Genomic DNA, 18277 nt, shown 5'->3' with positions numbered 1-18277 from the left:
TATATATATATATATATGTATGTATGTATGTATGTATGTATGTATGTATGTATGTATGTATGTATGTATGTATTTGTATATGGTAGTTATTCTTAGACACGAGTCCGATAATATCTTATTTATGAATCTTTTAATTGAAGTTTATTACTGCTCGGTCTCACACCAAGCTCTTGTGATGAGTAGCGCTCGGTCTTATACCAAGCGCTCGTACCCATTCATAGTAAATCAATCTTGATGAAATAATGTTCGTCCAATTTCAGTAGAATCTCCTTTACCGTGTTCGGTCATTGACCGGCATCAGGTTTCTGTATATGAATTATTTTAAATATGATTCTTTAACGTCTTGACGTGTCTACATTCATTGGTTCCGGCCTAGAGCCCCGTACTTAATTTATTCTTGAGTATTGGTTTGAACTTACGAGAGTCAGTTCATTCAACTGATTGACGTTATAAATAACGTTCGTCTTATGGTATATGATTGTACTCGGTCTATTCCTAAATCTATTAGTAACCCTTTCGGTTTTATTCTAATCCGGAACAGGCGACTTCTTGGTCTCGTTCCTAGTGTTCGTCCTCATTCTGAGTGAGGATTGAACGTTCGGTTTTTATGGTTAGTAAAATTGGTGATAAAGATGAAGTTAGGATGATGGATAATAACAGATGAGTAGTATATGAGATGTATAATATGATGTGGAATGTGAACGAGCGTTCCGGGGAGGAGCGACTCTTGAGTGAAGAATTGAAGTTGGTAAAGTATGACTGTGGTAATGCTAAGCTGTCGATTCATCCTGATGTTCCGTGAATACTCGTCCTCATGTAGAGGAGGGTAGGTCATGTGTGGGAACGGCAGGAGGTCCTGGTCCTTAGGGGTACTTTGGACAGATAGGGCTAACCTCGGGTGGCAGCTGTTGAGTGTATCCCAGTTACTACACCACCCGGGTGCACGAACGTCGTAGCTACACAGATGTCATACAGTCCGGACGGTCAGTCTAGTGATAGGCTTGGTATGATACATAACTTGAATTTTCTCTTGTGTGTTGGATTGTTTTATGTATATTGATGCATGAATTAAATTATATAAGCTTACCCTGTGTTTTTCCGTGTGTTGTCTTGTTTGTATGTCCGTCCTTGTCGTTGCAATGATCATCCGTGTGGATGTGAGTAGAAGGAGACGCGCTACTGGAAGAGGCGCTGGAAGAAGAGAACTTGGTCGAAGTCGAAGTTAAGACCGAACAGTAAGACGTTCGGTTAGTAGTGTAGTTTTTGGTAAGGTGGTCGTTCGATCACCTTTTCCCTTCTTTTGTATGACCATTCGGTGTTGGTTTTGTAAACCGTTCGGTCAAATTTAACTTATCTTGTACAGTTAAGTTGGAAAGTTTATGTAAGGCCGTTAGGCCAGAACCGTACGTTCTTTTAATGTTAAGACTGATCTAAATTATTATTAATTGTTAATATTCTATTATATGATTTATTGCTATATTTTTGAGATGTTACAATATAATGACAAATGTTTCTATTAATGTTTATATTTAATTGAGTCTTAGTTTTCTTAATTTTATTCATATTCAGTCATAATTTTCGTAATTTTGTTTAAATATGTTTTTGTTTAAATTAAGATAATTTATATTCTTTTTATAAAAATGTTATAGTAAATATTTTATTAAAATTTATATTTTTATTAAATATTTGTGAAATTATTTTTATATTAACTCTAAATATATCTTTATAATATAATTGTTAGGTTTTTGAATCAACTTTAATCTTATTATTTTCCTGTAGGAAAAATAAAAATAAATTTAATAATTATATTTTAATAATATAGTTAGAGTTGGTTTAAAAGTAGTTTTAAAAATTAAGAAAATATGACACACGAACCATATTTTAAAAAAACCCACATACATGAAATATATTGTTTACACACACGGTTACCTATTTAAACAAGTAAAAAGAATAAAATAAACAAAAATTAGACTTTATTAAATAAAAGAAATTAAAATCATATTAAAAAAATTCACAAAGCAAATTAATATTTAAGTCTGTTAAAAAATATAAATTTTCAGTTACAAAATTATAAACACGTAAAATAGAAAATGTTGGTTAAAAAATTTAAATTAATAAAGGTAACTAATTTAATAGTATCGAATAAAATATAAACGATTTTTAGTAAAAATTTTAATCCAAATTTAAAAATAAAACCAATAACAAAGTATTACCAAATAAAATATAAATAATTTTTATTAAAAAAAACTGAAATTAATGAGAATTTTATATAATTATCTTTAGTAAATAAATTAAAATTTTTATTATTAAAGGTAAAATAGAAACAAAAGTGTATCCATTTATATACAGATGAGATTAAATAATTTCTCTATATTTTAAAAACTCAACAAAATAATTTTTTTTTCAAAAAAAAAGGACAAGACAGGTGTCAGCGCTATTTATATATTTATAAGGGTAAATTTAAAAAACAAAATAGTTGAGGGGTAACATTGTAAATTGAATTACTTTCCCTCTGCAAAACCCTAATCGTTATCATATATAAAATCGAAAGAAAAGAGCCTCCATCTTTCACTTTGCAGCAACACAGCTCTAAACGGCCAAAGGGTTCATCTAATCTCCGAATCTCTACGCCGGGTTGCAACAAACATGGTTCGTACATCGATTGATCAATCATATAAACCCTATAATTTCGGACTCAGTGGTGTGTAGGGAATGTTATGGTAGCTATTCTGATAGGGTTTTTGTTGTTATTTTGCAGTCGAGGAGAAAGGTTAGAGAGCCAAAAGAAGAAAATGTGACTCTAGGTCCAGCTGTTAGAGACGGTGAACACGTCTTTGGCGTCGCTCGCATCTTTGCTTCCTTCAATGACACATTCATTGTAAGTATATGCTTTTCTTTTTATTTTGTGGTTTCACTTTTCAATTGCTTAAGTTTGATTTTTGATTTTTATGGTTGCAGCATGTTACTGACTTGTCTGGGAGGGAAACACTTGTTCGCATAACTGGTACGGTTGCTTTTATTCACATTATAGGAGTGAATTGATTGTACGCTATTATTCCATTATACCATTACCAATTTATTGGCTATTGTGTAACTTCTATACTTTTTCTTTTTCTTTTTATCAATTTTTCTCATGTTATAATATTGATAATGATAATGAAATTGCCCATATCCAATTTCAGTGGATGTTATGTTAGAGTGTTGATACATATGCCTTTTGATTTTTAATCCCCGATCAACACTCTTGTTAGAGTGTTAATACCTGTGCTTTCATGATCCTTATCTGTCACTTAAGTATTCCCATGTCTTATAATGGAGGGAGCTTTGAGATTTGACCTGCAGTGTTTACAACTTTGTCTGGCTTTATCTTTAAGATTTTCGAGTGTTTTATTTACAGTACTTGTTGAAATTTATTTCTTTATAACCAAACTAACATTCTTTGCCATTAGAAAATTTTGGTCAAGTCTTTTCTTTTTTAGTAGATATGGGAAAACGACTGTTCTTTACGTATTTTATGACTTAGCTTTCTAATGTGCTTTACTTATAAGTTACGTATTTTTGCTTTTTAATTTCAGGTGGGATGAAGGTTAAAGCTGATAGAGATGAATCATCTCCCTATGCTGCTATGCTTGCAGCACAGGATGTTGCTGCCAGATGCAAGGTCAGTGGGATTCACATTAGTACAATCACTTTTTCTCTTCTGACCTTTGTGATCGTCATGCCGCTCTTATGGATTTGTAGAATTCCTATTTGATTTCCCTGTTTGCTAAGCGGATATCACTGGTCAATTGTTTTGGCTAGCTTTTCTTTCTTTCACTGTTTTTATTCTGTTCATGCTCTATGAATCTATAGTGAGTATGATTCTATTTTTTGTTTCTTTGAAGCTGCCAAACTTACTAATGTATTGTTTCAAATTATTTTTATCAGGAACTGGGCATAACTGCTCTTCATATCAGGCTCCGTGCCACTGGTGGAAACAAGACAAAGACACCTGGTCCTGGCGCTCAATCCGCTCTTAGAGCCCTTGCTCGTTCAGGAATGAAAATTGGTCGCATAGGTATTTGCTTTTTAAGAGAAAACCCCTAGTTCAATTTGATTGCCTCGTACTCAAATGTCTGGTTGTCCTTTTTCATTTGTTTTTAAGTCAAATAGTAGCTAGCTGGTTTTTTTAATTTAGTTCTGTATTCATTTTTTTCCGGTTTTCTTTTCTGATTGATTTAATTTGTATGGTATTTGTATTGTATGCTAGATGTTAATTGTTGCTTTTTTTTTCAGAGGATGTGACTCCCATTCCTTCCGACAGCACACGTAGAAAGAGTGGAAGGAGGGGTAGAAGGCTTTAAGCTTCTGCTATATGTCTGGAGTCGCTCTGCTTTTATTTCCATGTCAAGTAGAATTGTGCCATTTCGAAATTTTGGTTGGGTTTCATATCAAACTTTTATTGTATTTCTTCAGCTTTCTCGAACATAATTGAAGTTTACATGCTGACATTAATGTTAAAGGCTTTTGAAAGTTCTGAATGTTACTTCGTGTCTTAGAAAGCTACTAATTAACTACTTGATGAAACATTCTTATTTTATTATTTCATTATTGTTTTTTTATTATTTCGTTCTCCCTTTTTATCTAGTCTTAGCGTGCAAGAATGGTTAGAAATTAGATTATTATTCATTAATTGAATCATGCTTTATGGCATTGTCGAATTCTTAATTTTGGGAATGAAAATTGTCCGCTTAGGTAGGGTTGTGTAAATTGATGAATTAATTGTTGAGCTTTAAAATGTTTGAATTATATAAATTATCCAAATCATTAATGAAATAGTTGAGTATTTCAATCAATTCTTTTTGAGAGAAGTTTGGTTTATAAGTTTAAATTAGACTTAATTAAATTTTAAGTTCTTCCTGAATATATTTAAATTTTAATTTAATTGAGTTTTTATTAAGTTCTTTTTATGTCATTTTATTATGTCATTTTTTAATTGTGACATCTCATTTTGTTGACATCTCCAACGTCTTCCTCCCAACAATTCCACATCCATCTTCTGCAAAACTTGATTTTTTTCTCAATATTTGAAGTTGTATTGACTTCACCCTAGCAATAATCTGCCATTTTTTTTCAGTTAAGTCCAAAATGTTCCTCCATCTATATCTGAATATAATCTCTATGATTGGACGATCAATAGCTTGAAAAGTATTTTCATTTTGATTAAATCTTCTGTGCATTTGTCTCAGCAGCTGGTGGCTATTGAATTCTGCATTTAACAATTGTTCAATGTTTTTTTCGTTGAAAATACCAATGGTCTAATAGTTCTAATAACCATTAACTACAGAAATGACAACTTGCTCAAAATTTGGATAAGTGGCCATTGATGTTAACTAGGAAAGGAAGAGAACCGATGAAAAGTATGATAGAAAAAATTAATAAAACTAGAAGAAAAAATGTGTTTTCTTCTTATTAAAAATGAATAATATTGTACCAAATTAAAAGGCCACTGCAAATAATTGAAAATATTGTACCAAATTAAAAGGCCGATACAATAAATAATTGAAAATTAAATTATTTTGGTATATCTATTGCTGCATCTATTCCTGCATTGATATATTATTGTTTTGTCTTCTCAATTGCAAAAGTGTTTCTTGTATTGCTTTGCCTCTTATGCATCTTTATTGAAAAAAATTAGATACATTAGCAATAGTAACTTGATTTTCAACTTTAGCTTGTTTTCTGTCCTAATTAAAAATTTATTGTTATTTAATAATAGTTTCAATATTGTTGTGAACTTCTCTTATGGGGGGAACACGTGGAATAAAGAAAAACATTTGTCATTCGATCATAATGCTCTTGGAGTTGCTAATTTACCAAAAGCACCCTCTTCATTTTATGAAGGGATATAATATAAGATCCCTCGTTTTCAATTCCATAAAGATCTTTCAGCCAACACTGTTTGAATTTTGAATCAGTACCATAAACAACTAAATTTCTAAGCCAATAAATGTAAAAAATATATAAAAGTTAAGTATTTTTATACTCCTGGGATATTAATATCGCTTGCAAATTTCTAACCAAGTTACAAACCGCACATGAACAAAAAAAAGAAAAACCGTATTCGTTAAAAATTTAGAATTCAAGAATGGGAATAATTAAGAAAAAAAAGACAGAAACTGTCTTTAGAAGAAGTCCTTGATTTTGTTATCCAACACCAGAGAACAGAGCACATTATATGCCTCTTGGGTAGGATGGAAACTATCCCAAAAAATGTAGTTTTTGGTATTTGAACATATGTGTTGTGTCAAACTGTTGCAAAGTATGCCTGCTTCAAAATTTCCCGTGCCACAGCATCCTTTGTTTGCTACTTCAAAACCTAAACCATTGTAAAACCATAAACAATGAATCAATGAAATGGAAATGTAAATACAAAACAAACTAAAAGTTTTTGAAATTATATGATGGTAATATAATACATGTGTCTTATTACCATATTTAGCAGGATTTTGAATCATTTTGAGTAAAGGGTTGTAAATATCAAGGTAGACAAGTCTAGCTTCTGAAATTTTTTTACTCAGTGCATCTATTTGTGACGAGAGTTTTGTGTTGAAGAGGATTGTTGCTTGGTTCTCAGAATCTGAACAATTTCTCAGTAAGCCTCCTTTAATTGTTCTCTGCGAGGGCACGCACCCTAGAGCTGGTAAACCAATCACTCCAATCCTTCTTGCTCCAAGTCCATAAAGTTCCTGAGTTCAGTTCATTTTAAAATATCAATATTCAAACGCAGAAGATATACGTATGAATATGAACTGAGATGTCAGATAATATAGAAAAGTCTACACCAAGTTGTTATTTGGGCATGTGGTTCACACATGAATGTGGGGGCACATATAAACACATTCATACACACATGTTTGATATACACTCACTTTTTCCTTTGACCCAATTGTTTGTTTAGCAAACTTTTGACAAAAAGATACAAACTTGCCAACTATAGACAGAGACTAATGCCTAATAATGACAGTGTCATTTGTCAACCATATTGTTCTAATCTTTTTGAGCATTTGCTTATATGTCTGAAAATCATGTGAGGAACTTGATTTTAAGTTTAACTCATTTTTATAAAACTGAATATTAGGTGAAATTTGTATTCATTTATATACTTACAAACAACAAATTGTACCAGCATACACAGAACATCATTTAGCATGTCATAATCAGACAGTGAGCATATGCAAAGAAATATGCTAGCTTTCTTACTTCCAATTCTCTGGTGTTTTCAGTAAAACATATACCTGCAAGAAGTTTGTGGCTTGTGAAGTCATTAAGTCTGTGTATGCAGGAATGTCATAACGTGCTCGCCTAATTGGAGAGAAAGAGTAAGTATTGGCAATGTCATTACTTCCTGTGCACAATATGTATATGCCTTTTGATACTATTGTTGATGTTCTATTTTCTCCAACAATTTCCTCTATCTTGCTCTTGTATTCCCTAAACTTGTTCAATTGATCTGTCAGTGATAGCACAGACTTGTGTGACACACGGCGAAGAAAGTGATGTTAGTATGTTAAGGAAAATGATTAATGGAGATGTATGAGTATATATATAATAAGGTTTTAGAGACAGTTATTTACTGCTGATTTAGAAGTTAGAGGATCATATCCAGAACCACCAGATGCAAAGCTTACACCTGTGAGGAGATCTTGAGGTTGCAGTTTTGGATCAAGATAAGGTGGCAAAATCTTTTTCACTCCAAATTTTGCAGCTAGAAGAGGGTCAAAAGAAATATGTTAAAAATGAATATAAAAGTGTTCGTTGTTATGCATAGTGCAAGAGCAAGGATTTTCATACCAATGATGTCTGATGGGATTATACCATTGCTGAACCTCCCACTTGGTTGATTCCCTCCACCAAAATCTTTACCATATGGTTGGAAATTGCATCTGAAAATGGTGTTGATGAAGTTGTTGTTACCTGTGTCTACTATAGAGTCTCCAAACACAATAATTGCTGGCACAGTTTCATCGTTTGGAAGACTCAACACAACACTGGTATGCTGAGTAACAATGGCAAAAGACCAAAGAATGATTAAAGGAAGATGCGAAAGAAGGTTTTGGAAGAGAAACTTCATGTTTCTATGATTGGCAAGTGCCTTGTTTTTCATTAAATAGCCTAATGATCTTTGTAAATGGATAGTTCTGGTTTTGGTGCAAGCTACTTATAATACACATTTTTGTGTGTTTGAACAACTTTTTGTTGTTCCTGTGATACCAAGTCTTGGTCAAAATTACTATTGACATTGATATTGATTGTTAGAACTTAGAAGGTAGTCGACTTAATGTGAAAAAGATCCAATATTCAATTAGGTTTGCACACCACATAAATAAAACTATGAAACTTATTAATCAATTCATATCCTTCCATTATTTATATATTTGGACTAAATTGAGTTATAATAAAAGTGCCATAAATAATTAACATTGGTATCATATTTTCATTTTTTTTTCTCTTCTTTCATAGGGGTGTCGTGTGAGCTTTCCCACCATGCAATCTCCTTGAACTCAACTAGAAAGGTTCCAACAAATGTGAACTTTGCATGAGTGCTTATTTTGATTTCATACTAATTATGGAACAAGTAGAATGTTCACCGTCAGATGATTGCAGTACTCAGAGATGGAACACTTTCGGCTGACTCGATAAGATATTATTTTTAGAGTAATAATACAGTGATATATATATTTATATTTATTTGATAAATGTTATAGAAATAAAATAATTATAAACAAATAAATTTTTAATATTTAAAAAAAATAGAAAAACAATATCAAATGAATGTAAAAAATTTGTGTGTCAAAATATCATTTATTTTATTTTTAATATAAATTTTCTGTTTAGTTTAAATAAATGTGATCTTTCCGTTTTAATTATTTTGTTATTCAACATGCACACCTTAAAATTAGAGGTGTCAATTTATGTCCATGCGCCACTAATGTTAGGGTTAAGGTTTAAGTTTATGATTAGGATTAGGATTTAAATGTTAGGTCTAGAGTTTATAGGTTAAGGGTTAATGTTTAAGGTTTAAGGTTTAAGGTTTAAGGTTTAAGGTTTAAGGTTTAAGGTTTAAGGTTTAAGGTTAAGTTTATTATGGTTATGGTTAGTGTTAAAGTTATGGTTAAAATTCAGAGCTCAGGATTTATGATTAAGAATAAGGTTAGGATTAGGATTTATGGATTTTGAGTTAGGGTTAGAGTTACGTTTATGATTAGGATTAGAATTTAGAATTAAAGTTAAGAATGAGGTGATGGTTAGGTTTTAAGGTTAAGTTTAGGATTAAGATTTTAGATTTAAAGTTTGGGGGTTAGCATTATGGTTAACCTTTAGGATCTAAGTCATCTAAAAGTAAAACATCAAGTGGTTAAAAGATGAGGAAAATTCTTTAAGTGTTCGTGACCCATTGTAGCATAATAGATGTCAATGCAGTGAAAAAGTTATCAACATGCTCTTAGGATTCAATGATAATTTAAGTCTTTAAATTATGTTATAAGGTGTTAGTATATGATAAAACATATTTAATATAAAAACGTTTCTTATTTCCTTATATTAACATATACTTATTGTTTATCTTCAATGTAAATTATTTAATGTAATGCGTTATAATATATCGTCCTTCCTCGTACACGAACATGACAATCATGCAATTTAAATTTTAGCAATTATTTTGATTTCTAATCACTTTTATTTATAATATACTTTCAGATTATCTTTTATTTGAATTTGCCTTTTAAAATATTATTTTTTAGTAACATTATTTAAAATTTATAAAAAATATTAATAAATACCATTAACATTCGAAATTATAAAAAAAATCATAAGGATAAGAAGAAAACTTTCTTTTTATAAAACAAGTAATATATATATATATATATATATATATATATATATATATATATATATATATATATATATATATATATATTATTTTTATAAAAACATTTAATATATATTATTTTTGGGATTTGCCATTTTATGATTCAAGATACATATGGTGCTAATAAGTTGTTTGAATAAATTAGCATCACCTTTTTTTGAGTTTTAAGTTGGTGTATCAAGTGAGCATGTGTGATCAATCTATGTTGAATGCCAAGGTTTTATTAGTTAAGCATGCAACTCTTTCCCCTCTCTATTAATTAATAAGCACAACATAACCATTTGATAAGAGTTATTTTTCCAATGAATTTAAAATTTGTATGATAGTATCTATATTACCATATTTGGTTACTTATACCATCTTTGGTTTAAAAAAAAGATTTACATTAACATACTTCTTACACTCTCAAAGTGATAAAAAAATTAAATATTATTATGTATACGAATCTTATTTTGAAAGCTATATAATGGACAACTTAGAATAATTTACTATAAAGTTAAATACATTTTAAAGAATAACACATTTTGGATTTGTAGTTTATTCTACTCATTATTTTTATATTATGGATATATATTTTAAAGTTTTTGATAATACATTGACAATTGATTTATGTTGGGAGTGATTATAATTCGTGATCACCATGTGTTAAGTTATTGGTACTTTGTATTTTTATTGATAAACCTCCCAAAATTGTAATTGCAGTGGAAATTATTAACTTAACATATGTTTAGATTAAAACCTTTAAATATTATAGAATTGATTTGTGAAATAGGAGTATTAAATTGAGAGATGTTTTGGAATTAATTGCAATGTTGTTGAAGAAACGTCATAGATAATCAGACAATTATTCTATTCTTACACTATATAATATACCGAGTTACAGTATTCATTAGAAAGATATCTGTGAATTTTATTGTATAAAATATAAGATTTTGAGACAAAATTTTAGTTATAAATATAAATTTTGTCGCAATTTATATATTATTTGTGATTAATTTTTAATTTATCATAAATACTATTTATGATAGTGACAAAATTAAAATATGATACAATAGTTCTATTAAAAAAAATAACAATATATATTATAAATAATTATTCAAAAAAGTTTGATGATAAAATAATAAAAATATGTATTATAAATAATTATTCACAAATACTATTTATAATTAACATCAATGCTAATCATGTGCAAGATCCAAAAACATTTAATTCCTCATACCGAAGGCTGCATAATACAAAACTAATCAACTAAGTGTCTCTGCAAATTAAATATCCTTCATATTTAAGGACTAGTTTATTTAGACAAAAAAATATAATTTTTTAAAAGCGTTTTTTTTAAAGTATATTTTTTTCTGCTTATTTTGTTTATGTATCTACTTATTTAGATAAACAGTTTAAAGTAACTTATAAACATAAACAGGTTTTAATTTCTACTTATTTTAAAAAAGAGAGATTAATCACCATCATCTTTTATTTACTAAAACATATTTTAAATACACAATATATATATATATATATATATATATATATATATATATATATATATATATATATATATATATATATATATATATATATATATATATGTATATATTAAAACCTTAAAATATTCGATTAATTTGTGAAACAGAAGTTATATTAAAACCTTAAAATATTCGATTAATTTGTGAAACAGAAGTTTTAAATGTTACTTTACCAAAACACCAAACATGTTATATATATATATATATATATATATATATATATATATATATATATATATATATATATATATATTCTTCAAATAGTCAAAAGAAAAAGAAACAACAATTAACATTATGTACGTAATTTCTCATAACAAAAATATTTAATAATCATATGTTTCTCAAAAATCACAAACAATAATAACAAGTTTGAAAAAAAAATGAAAGAAAAAATATATAAAACAGTAAATATTGATATAAACATTTAACCAAATTTATTAAGAGAAGTGTAATTATATAAGAAACATATAAATTAGTAAGATGAAATACATGTTTCACATAATATTGCAAGAATTTGTGTTCTCGTCATTGAACATATGTTCATAACGACAATCTGGAGATTTATTGAATTCAATTGCTTCGGGTTGATGTTCGTAAGTCACTACTTCTTCATTCATATCGGCTTTTGCCTCTTTTCCGCATGCACATCCCATCTTTATATATTTTCTTCTCCCTGTAATATATCCTAATCATATTTTCATTCATTACAATAATAATTAGTTAAAAAAAACATTTAATAATAAGTATATTTATAAATAACCTAAATAACAGTTAACAAAATAATGAAATTGAAAACCAACATATAAACTCACCCTAAACCTAGTTAACCAAACAAACTCGAATGAATAAATGAATATTCTTCGACACTGATAGACTATTTATAGACAGATGTTTAGAGTTTAATAATAATGGAGAATCTGTCTATATTTTTTATTACTATTACAGTATTAATGGAAAATCTGTCAATTTTTTATTACTATTACAGTACTAATCACGAGGATGTATGAGAATTTTCTTGTATTAAAGATTAATTCACTATCATCTTTTATTTACTAAAATATAGTATATATATAAATACTATAACTCTTTATCAAGCACATGCACTGTCATTAAAGTTAATTAGTTAGTGTAATATAATATAGAAATAAAGCAATTATTTTTGTAAATTATAGATTTGGTTTGTATTACAATTTTTTTTCATGTTTCTGCCTGATTTTTAATGTACATCTTCTTACAAAATTGTATAAAATGAATGTTTTGCAATTTTTTATATGAATTTTGCAAATTTTATGCAAAATATTTGTAAGAAAAATTATGAAATATGAAAATTATAACAATGAATAATATAAAGGTAAAAGTATTTTAAAGGATTAAATATAAGAAGTAATTAAAATTTTGTATTAACTTCTATTCAGTAAGAAACTTGTATAATAGTTTTCAAAATATCCATGACAAACAAAATCAATTTTACCAGCATTTTAGGAAATGAACAAATTTATACATCAATGTTGACTATGTTTTCTACAAAATTGTTTCTTTGAGAATTAAGAATGTAATATTTATATTTAAATCAATCAAATTGTTGTCATTTATGAATATGATAATTACCAAGATTCACTATGACAAATGAATCATGTTTCAAATATAAAATAGACTTATCACAATATTCTACTCTATATTATGAAACTTTTTCTTTTCTATACTTTAGTGTTGTACATTAAAAAATAAAAAATATTGAAAATTGATTGTTGTGATAACTTAATATATTCATTACCCAAATTAAATCCCTTACATGTTTTATATTTATCAAATAAAAGTTGATAAATTCATTTGCTAAGTATCGGAAAAAAATATAAGATAAAAAAAACTACGTAATTGTTCAATTAATATAAGACCTTTTGAAAAAAAATATATAACCAAATATAATTTATCTCAATGTTGTGAAGACGTGCTTAGTCATTTAAGACATTATCTTAATCAATGATTACGGTATTAAATCACTATTTGAACTAAGAACATCAAAGAAATATATACACAACATTTTGATAACATGAATTTTAATTATCTAAGTGAAAATGTGCAAGTATAAGCATATTGATTTGTATCAAAACTTATTTTGATGGTCTTTTAATAATCAAGTCATGTAATAAAGGAAAAATAAATAATAATTGAATATTTATATGAATTTCAATTTTTAGATTTATGTTTTTACTTAAATTATAAGGTTTAAACCCTCGGTTGGTCCTCATTTTTGTATGGTAATCTTAGTTGGGTCCTCATTTTTGCAACTATCTCAATTGGGTCATATTTTTTTTTTTAAAATGAGCCAATTTTACCCTAACTGTTAAGTTGTTCCAAACGTCGTTAATATTTGGTGACGTGGTGCAGAGATAATATGTTGATGTATATTCTTTGATTACGTGGACTTTCTTATTTAAATAAAGAGTCTTTTACGTGGCAGAAATCTAATTGTTTACTTTAGGGAATTAGGGATTTATGTTTCGTGTTTGTTTTTCTGGGTTTGGCTGAGGTTGCTAGTGAAGGCGCGACGAGGAGATGTCGGGGTTGGTTTCTTTGGTTTTGTGATTTTGCGTTTCTTCTTTGGGTTTTTTGCAAGTTGGTGTTGATTTTCCCAAATTGGGGTTGCGCGATTCTAGGGTTTCCTCCTTGTGATTGAGGTTTTGAATCTGTGTGCATCATCTACGACGATTCTTCCACCTTCAATTCCATGATACTACTCCCTCTTAGTCCAGACCCTTGATGGCAATCAACTTGTCGTCTTTAAGTACGCCTCTGAAAACAGTGCCAGAGCCGTCTTTGCCATTGGTGGCCTGCTTAAATCTTTGATGCATTTTACTTTTGTCATCAGTAAAATGACGGAGGAACCTCATATTTGAATGGTTGTTCCTGTTTCCATTTTATAAGGGTGAATTGGGTGTTAAAAAATGTATGGTCTGAAGTATTTTACAAAGTAAAGTCAAAAACTGGTTTTTATGGTGTTCTTTGGGGGAAAAGCCATGGGAGAACAAATGAAGAGAGTGCAGATCATACGTTGGAATCATCCTCGTCTGTTGCCCCTCTTTTGCAGAACAAGAGAATGGAAGAATAGAATCATCCCAGAGATAATGATGATTTCGATGATGTGTGAGGTGTGGGAACAGCGGCAGGGCATACCCATTAATCAGAACACCAATAATGACGAGAGAGACCATTCCAACATAGAGCGAAAGAGAGAATCTGAACACGAAGATAGAGAAAGAGAAAGACAGAGAGAGAGAGACTGCCGCCAGCAAAGGTACGACCACGATCGGCGGCGGGCGGGGAGGCCCATGGCCGAACTTGATGAAGAACGCTCGGTGGTTAATGTCCAAATTCCTAATTTCCTTTTTGATTCACTATTTCCTTTCCTGAACATTTTCAATCCCTAATATATTATTTTAACATAAACCAATTCAATTTTGTCACGTCATAATTTTTTAATTTAAATAAAAATTCCATTTAATAAAACAATGCACGTCAGCATAAACACATCAGCTCAATTTAACGCTGTCTGAGAGCACTTAACGGTTATGGTAAAATTGGCTCATTTTTACAAAAAATATGACCCAATTGAGACAGTTACAAAAATGAGGACCCAACCGAGATTACCATACAAAAATGAGGACCAACCGAGGGTTTAAACCAAATTATAAAATTAAAATTGTTTTCAATGTTATACTTTATTATGCAACTTGTGAAAACTCTTGGGCTTTAACCCAATTCCTTCTTCCTTATCTTAATTTTTTTTATAAAAAAATATTATATTAAAACTATTTTTATTATATATGTTGGGGCTCTTTCATTATATGTTTTTATTTTAACCATAATCATAATTTTTTGGGTTAAATATGTTTTTCGTCCCTTAAGTATCACACAATTTTGGGTTTCGTCCATACTTGAAACTTTGATTGCTTTCAGTTCTTATAGTTTTCAAACTATTACTATTAGTCCTTAAAATTGAACGACGTTAACTTTTGTTTGATGTGGCAAACATCGAGGCCACGTCTTATGCCAACTTGCCTCTTCACTCTCTGCCACGTTGCTTTTTTTTATATGACCAATAAGAATCTGACACGTGTTAGTCCCCTTCCACCCCAAATTAGGGTTTGCCAGATTGGGGGAACTTACCCCTGCACCTACGCCACGATTTTGCTCTTCTATCTTACGCCGTCATGAGCCAAGAACGCGAGAAGGGAAGGGTTGCTCTCTTACAGGTGGCGAATGGAGTTTCTGTTGTGTTTTTGGATTTGCAAGTCTGTTGCAGGTGATGGCGCATCTGGATGACGGTGATGATGCGAGGGAGGATGTCGCGGCTTACAAGGATTTTGCGCGTTGAAGGTGGCGTTGATGGAGGATGGCGTCGCTGCAGGGGAGCTTGCGAGATGAAGGCGCGATGGCTAAGAGGCTTAGGGGATTTAGGGTTCGTCGCAACACTCGCGATTTGGGATTTCGCTTGGCCGTGGTTCTTGATTGGTCGAAGCGAACTAGGTGTACGTCTTCCGACACGATGCGATTTGCGATTGGGGTTGCTTGCGTTTTCTGGATTTGTCTGAGTTTCAGGTGATTTTGGGAATGCCATGGATGACTTGCGAGGAAGAAGAAAGGGCTCGCTGTTTGGATTCTTTGCAGTGAAGAATGGAGATGCTTGCTTGATCTGCAGCTTGGGCTGTTGCGCGATTGGGGTAATGATGCACGAGAAGCGAAACCATGATTGCTCTGCCAGAGAAGATGAACGAAGTTTTCAAGCACAAGCAACGTGGCAGAGAGTGAAGAGGCAAGCTGGCATAAGACGTGGCCTCGCCGTTTGCCACATGAAACAAAAGTTAACGTCGTTCAATTTTAAGAACTAATAATAATAGTTTCAAAAGGACTAAAAACAATCAAAGTTCGAGTAAAGACTAAACCCAAAATTATCTCCAAAATTGTCTAATACTTAAGGGATCAAAAACATATTTAATCCTATTTTATTTTAAGATCATTTCATATCGTATAAACGGTGACCATTTAAAATTTAGAGAAGTTGTATAGTTTTGGTACGATCCATTCTATAAGAAACAAATGGGACTAAGGGGAGGTAATTAGGGTAAATTCATATCAAAACAATAAAACACATCCATTTGGAATTTTCTAATTATTAATCTTTTTATTTTTAAATTTAAAATGAAAATGAACTAATTTTTAATTTTTGAAATAAAGTGTAATTACAAATTGGGTAATGACAGATCGGACATTTTGTGCACTATTCCCAAAGATTTTGAAATATACAAGTAAGAACTAATTATGTCTGGATGACTAATGAAATTATTAAACGTGAAGGAAGTCTCAAAGCGGAGGATGTTGGAAATAAAGTGTGAAAAAAAATTATATAATATATGATTTTTTGAAGAAGCAAAGTGTATGATTTTGGTATGATCACACATCTCAAGATGAATGATCTTATTTTAGTTTTATAATAAAATCCTATTTAAATCCCTTTTAGAGTTATTTTAGTTTTATAATGAAATAGACAATTTCGTTTGCTAAATATCTGGAAAAATATAAGATAACAAAAAACATGAAAAAACTGACATACGTAATTAATAAACTGATATCAAACCTTTTGAAAAAAAAATAGTATAACGAAATGTAATTTATCTCCATTATAGCCATATTATTAAATAACTGTTTGAATAAATACTAATAGTTGGTTGAAAGAATATATATGACCGGGTTTATGATGTTAAATTGACTTACATAATTGCATATTTGGTTAATATGTTATGATTGATTTATTACATTGATTTGATTATGATGTTGAAAATGTTATATACTATCGTATAAAAAAATTGTCTTTTTTTTCGGTGTATAACATTTTTCTTCTAATTTCACCTTTTTAAATATTGGTTCTTTTAAATTAAAATAAATTTCCTACTATTTTTATTATTTAAATAACATTTAATTTAAATTTAGTTGCTTTTTTACTATTTCACCCCTTTAAATAATTGTTTGTTTAAAATTTGATATTTTTTAATATTAAATTATTTATTTATTGTAAAAAAATAACATATGTTACGTTTACGTGTTTTCACTAGTACTTATAATGATAATGATATTTTTATGATTCTTGGATAAATATCGAATGAAGTTAAAAATTTGCATATTAAAATAAAAAATAACTTATGTCGAAGTGAAAAATTTAATAAAAGACTTAAGATTATGGTTAATTTGAGTGGGATACATTTTGACCTATGAATCCAATGTAATTATATACATCACATCCCAATATGCTGGTTTGAATTTTGAGATAAAAATTATTGAGTATTGTGATAAACATTTATTTTTTCTAGTTGTGATAGTTTATTTGGCTATAAGATGATATATGTTACCTTTGAGACCTTGTTTTATATTTATTGCTTTTAGATATCTTGTTCAAGCCTCGACACTTCTCACGTGAGGATTTCACTATTTGATGAAAAAATTGTTACTTGACCAAAAGTAATTTACTTCAACGAAAATTCTAATCACTCAAGCTAATATATGAAAATTTAAGCAAGATAGATATAATTATTATTTGGGTTAAATATGTTTTTAGTTCCTAAACTATTGGTCGTTTTTGGTTTTCGTTCCTCTTTCAAAGTAAGGTACAATTTGGTTCTCATTCTTTTCGAAACGTTCGTTTTAGTCCTCGAAAATTAAACACTGTTTAAAAATTTGGTCCTCATTTAGCAACAAATGAGGACTAAAACCAAAGTTTCGAGGACTAAAACGAACGTTTCGAAAAGAATGAGGACCAAATTGTACCTTACTTTGAAAGAGGGACGAAAAC

At 29.6% G+C, this 18277-nt stretch overlaps 2 protein-coding genes across 2 annotated transcripts; one reads left to right on the top strand and one right to left on the bottom strand.

The window, feature by feature from the left end:
- Positions 1 to 2496: 2496 nt before the first annotated feature.
- LOC124835748 (small ribosomal subunit protein uS11) lies at positions 2497 to 4577 on the top strand. The gene is made up of 6 exons (XM_047310739.2): positions 2497 to 2649; positions 2759 to 2878; positions 2959 to 3004; positions 3576 to 3661; positions 3928 to 4057; positions 4276 to 4577. Exons 1-6 carry the CDS (start codon positions 2647 to 2649, stop codon positions 4341 to 4343), a joined length of 453 nt encoding a protein of 150 aa, XP_047166695.1. The 5' UTR covers positions 2497 to 2646; the 3' UTR covers positions 4344 to 4577.
- A 1413-nt stretch (positions 4578 to 5990) lies between these two features.
- Positions 5991 to 8146, bottom strand: LOC124835743 (GDSL esterase/lipase EXL3-like). The gene is made up of 5 exons (XM_047310733.2): positions 7834 to 8146; positions 7617 to 7747; positions 7278 to 7511; positions 6473 to 6728; positions 5991 to 6358 (listed from the first exon to the last, which is right to left on the bottom strand). The coding sequence occupies exons 1-5, from the start codon at positions 8144 to 8146 to the stop codon at positions 6165 to 6167; spliced, it is 1128 nt and encodes a 375-aa protein (XP_047166689.2). The 3' UTR covers positions 5991 to 6164.
- Positions 8147 to 18277: the final 10131 nt, after the last annotated feature.

Source organism: Vigna umbellata, chromosome 10, assembly GCF_029865625.1.
Source record: "Vigna umbellata cultivar VRB3 chromosome 10, Vumbellata_1.0, whole genome shotgun sequence".
In the NCBI taxonomy this organism is placed as follows: Eukaryota; Viridiplantae; Streptophyta; class Magnoliopsida; order Fabales; family Fabaceae; genus Vigna; species Vigna umbellata.
This window is presented reverse-complemented; position numbering and strand designations above follow the sequence as displayed.

Bases quoted from the DNA above. Each gene is read 5' to 3' on its own strand.
- LOC124835748 (XM_047310739.2), top strand. The intron at 2,879-2,958 runs GTAAGTATATGC...TTATGGTTGCAG, and splicing joins CCTTCAATGACACATTCATT to CATGTTACTGACTTGTCTGG. The intron at 4,058-4,275 runs GTATTTGCTTTT...TTTTTTTTTCAG, and splicing joins AATGAAAATTGGTCGCATAG to AGGATGTGACTCCCATTCCT.
- LOC124835743 (XM_047310733.2), bottom strand. From the start codon at position 8,146: ATGAAAAACAAGGCACTTGCCAATCATAGAAACATGAAGTTTCTCTTC. The intron at 7,512-7,616 runs GTAAATAACTGT...GTGTCACACAAG, and splicing joins CTCTAACTTCTAAATCAGCA to TCTGTGCTATCACTGACAGA. The intron at 6,729-7,277 runs GTATATGTTTTA...AACTGAACTCAG, and splicing joins AAGCCACAAACTTCTTGCAG to GAACTTTATGGACTTGGAGC.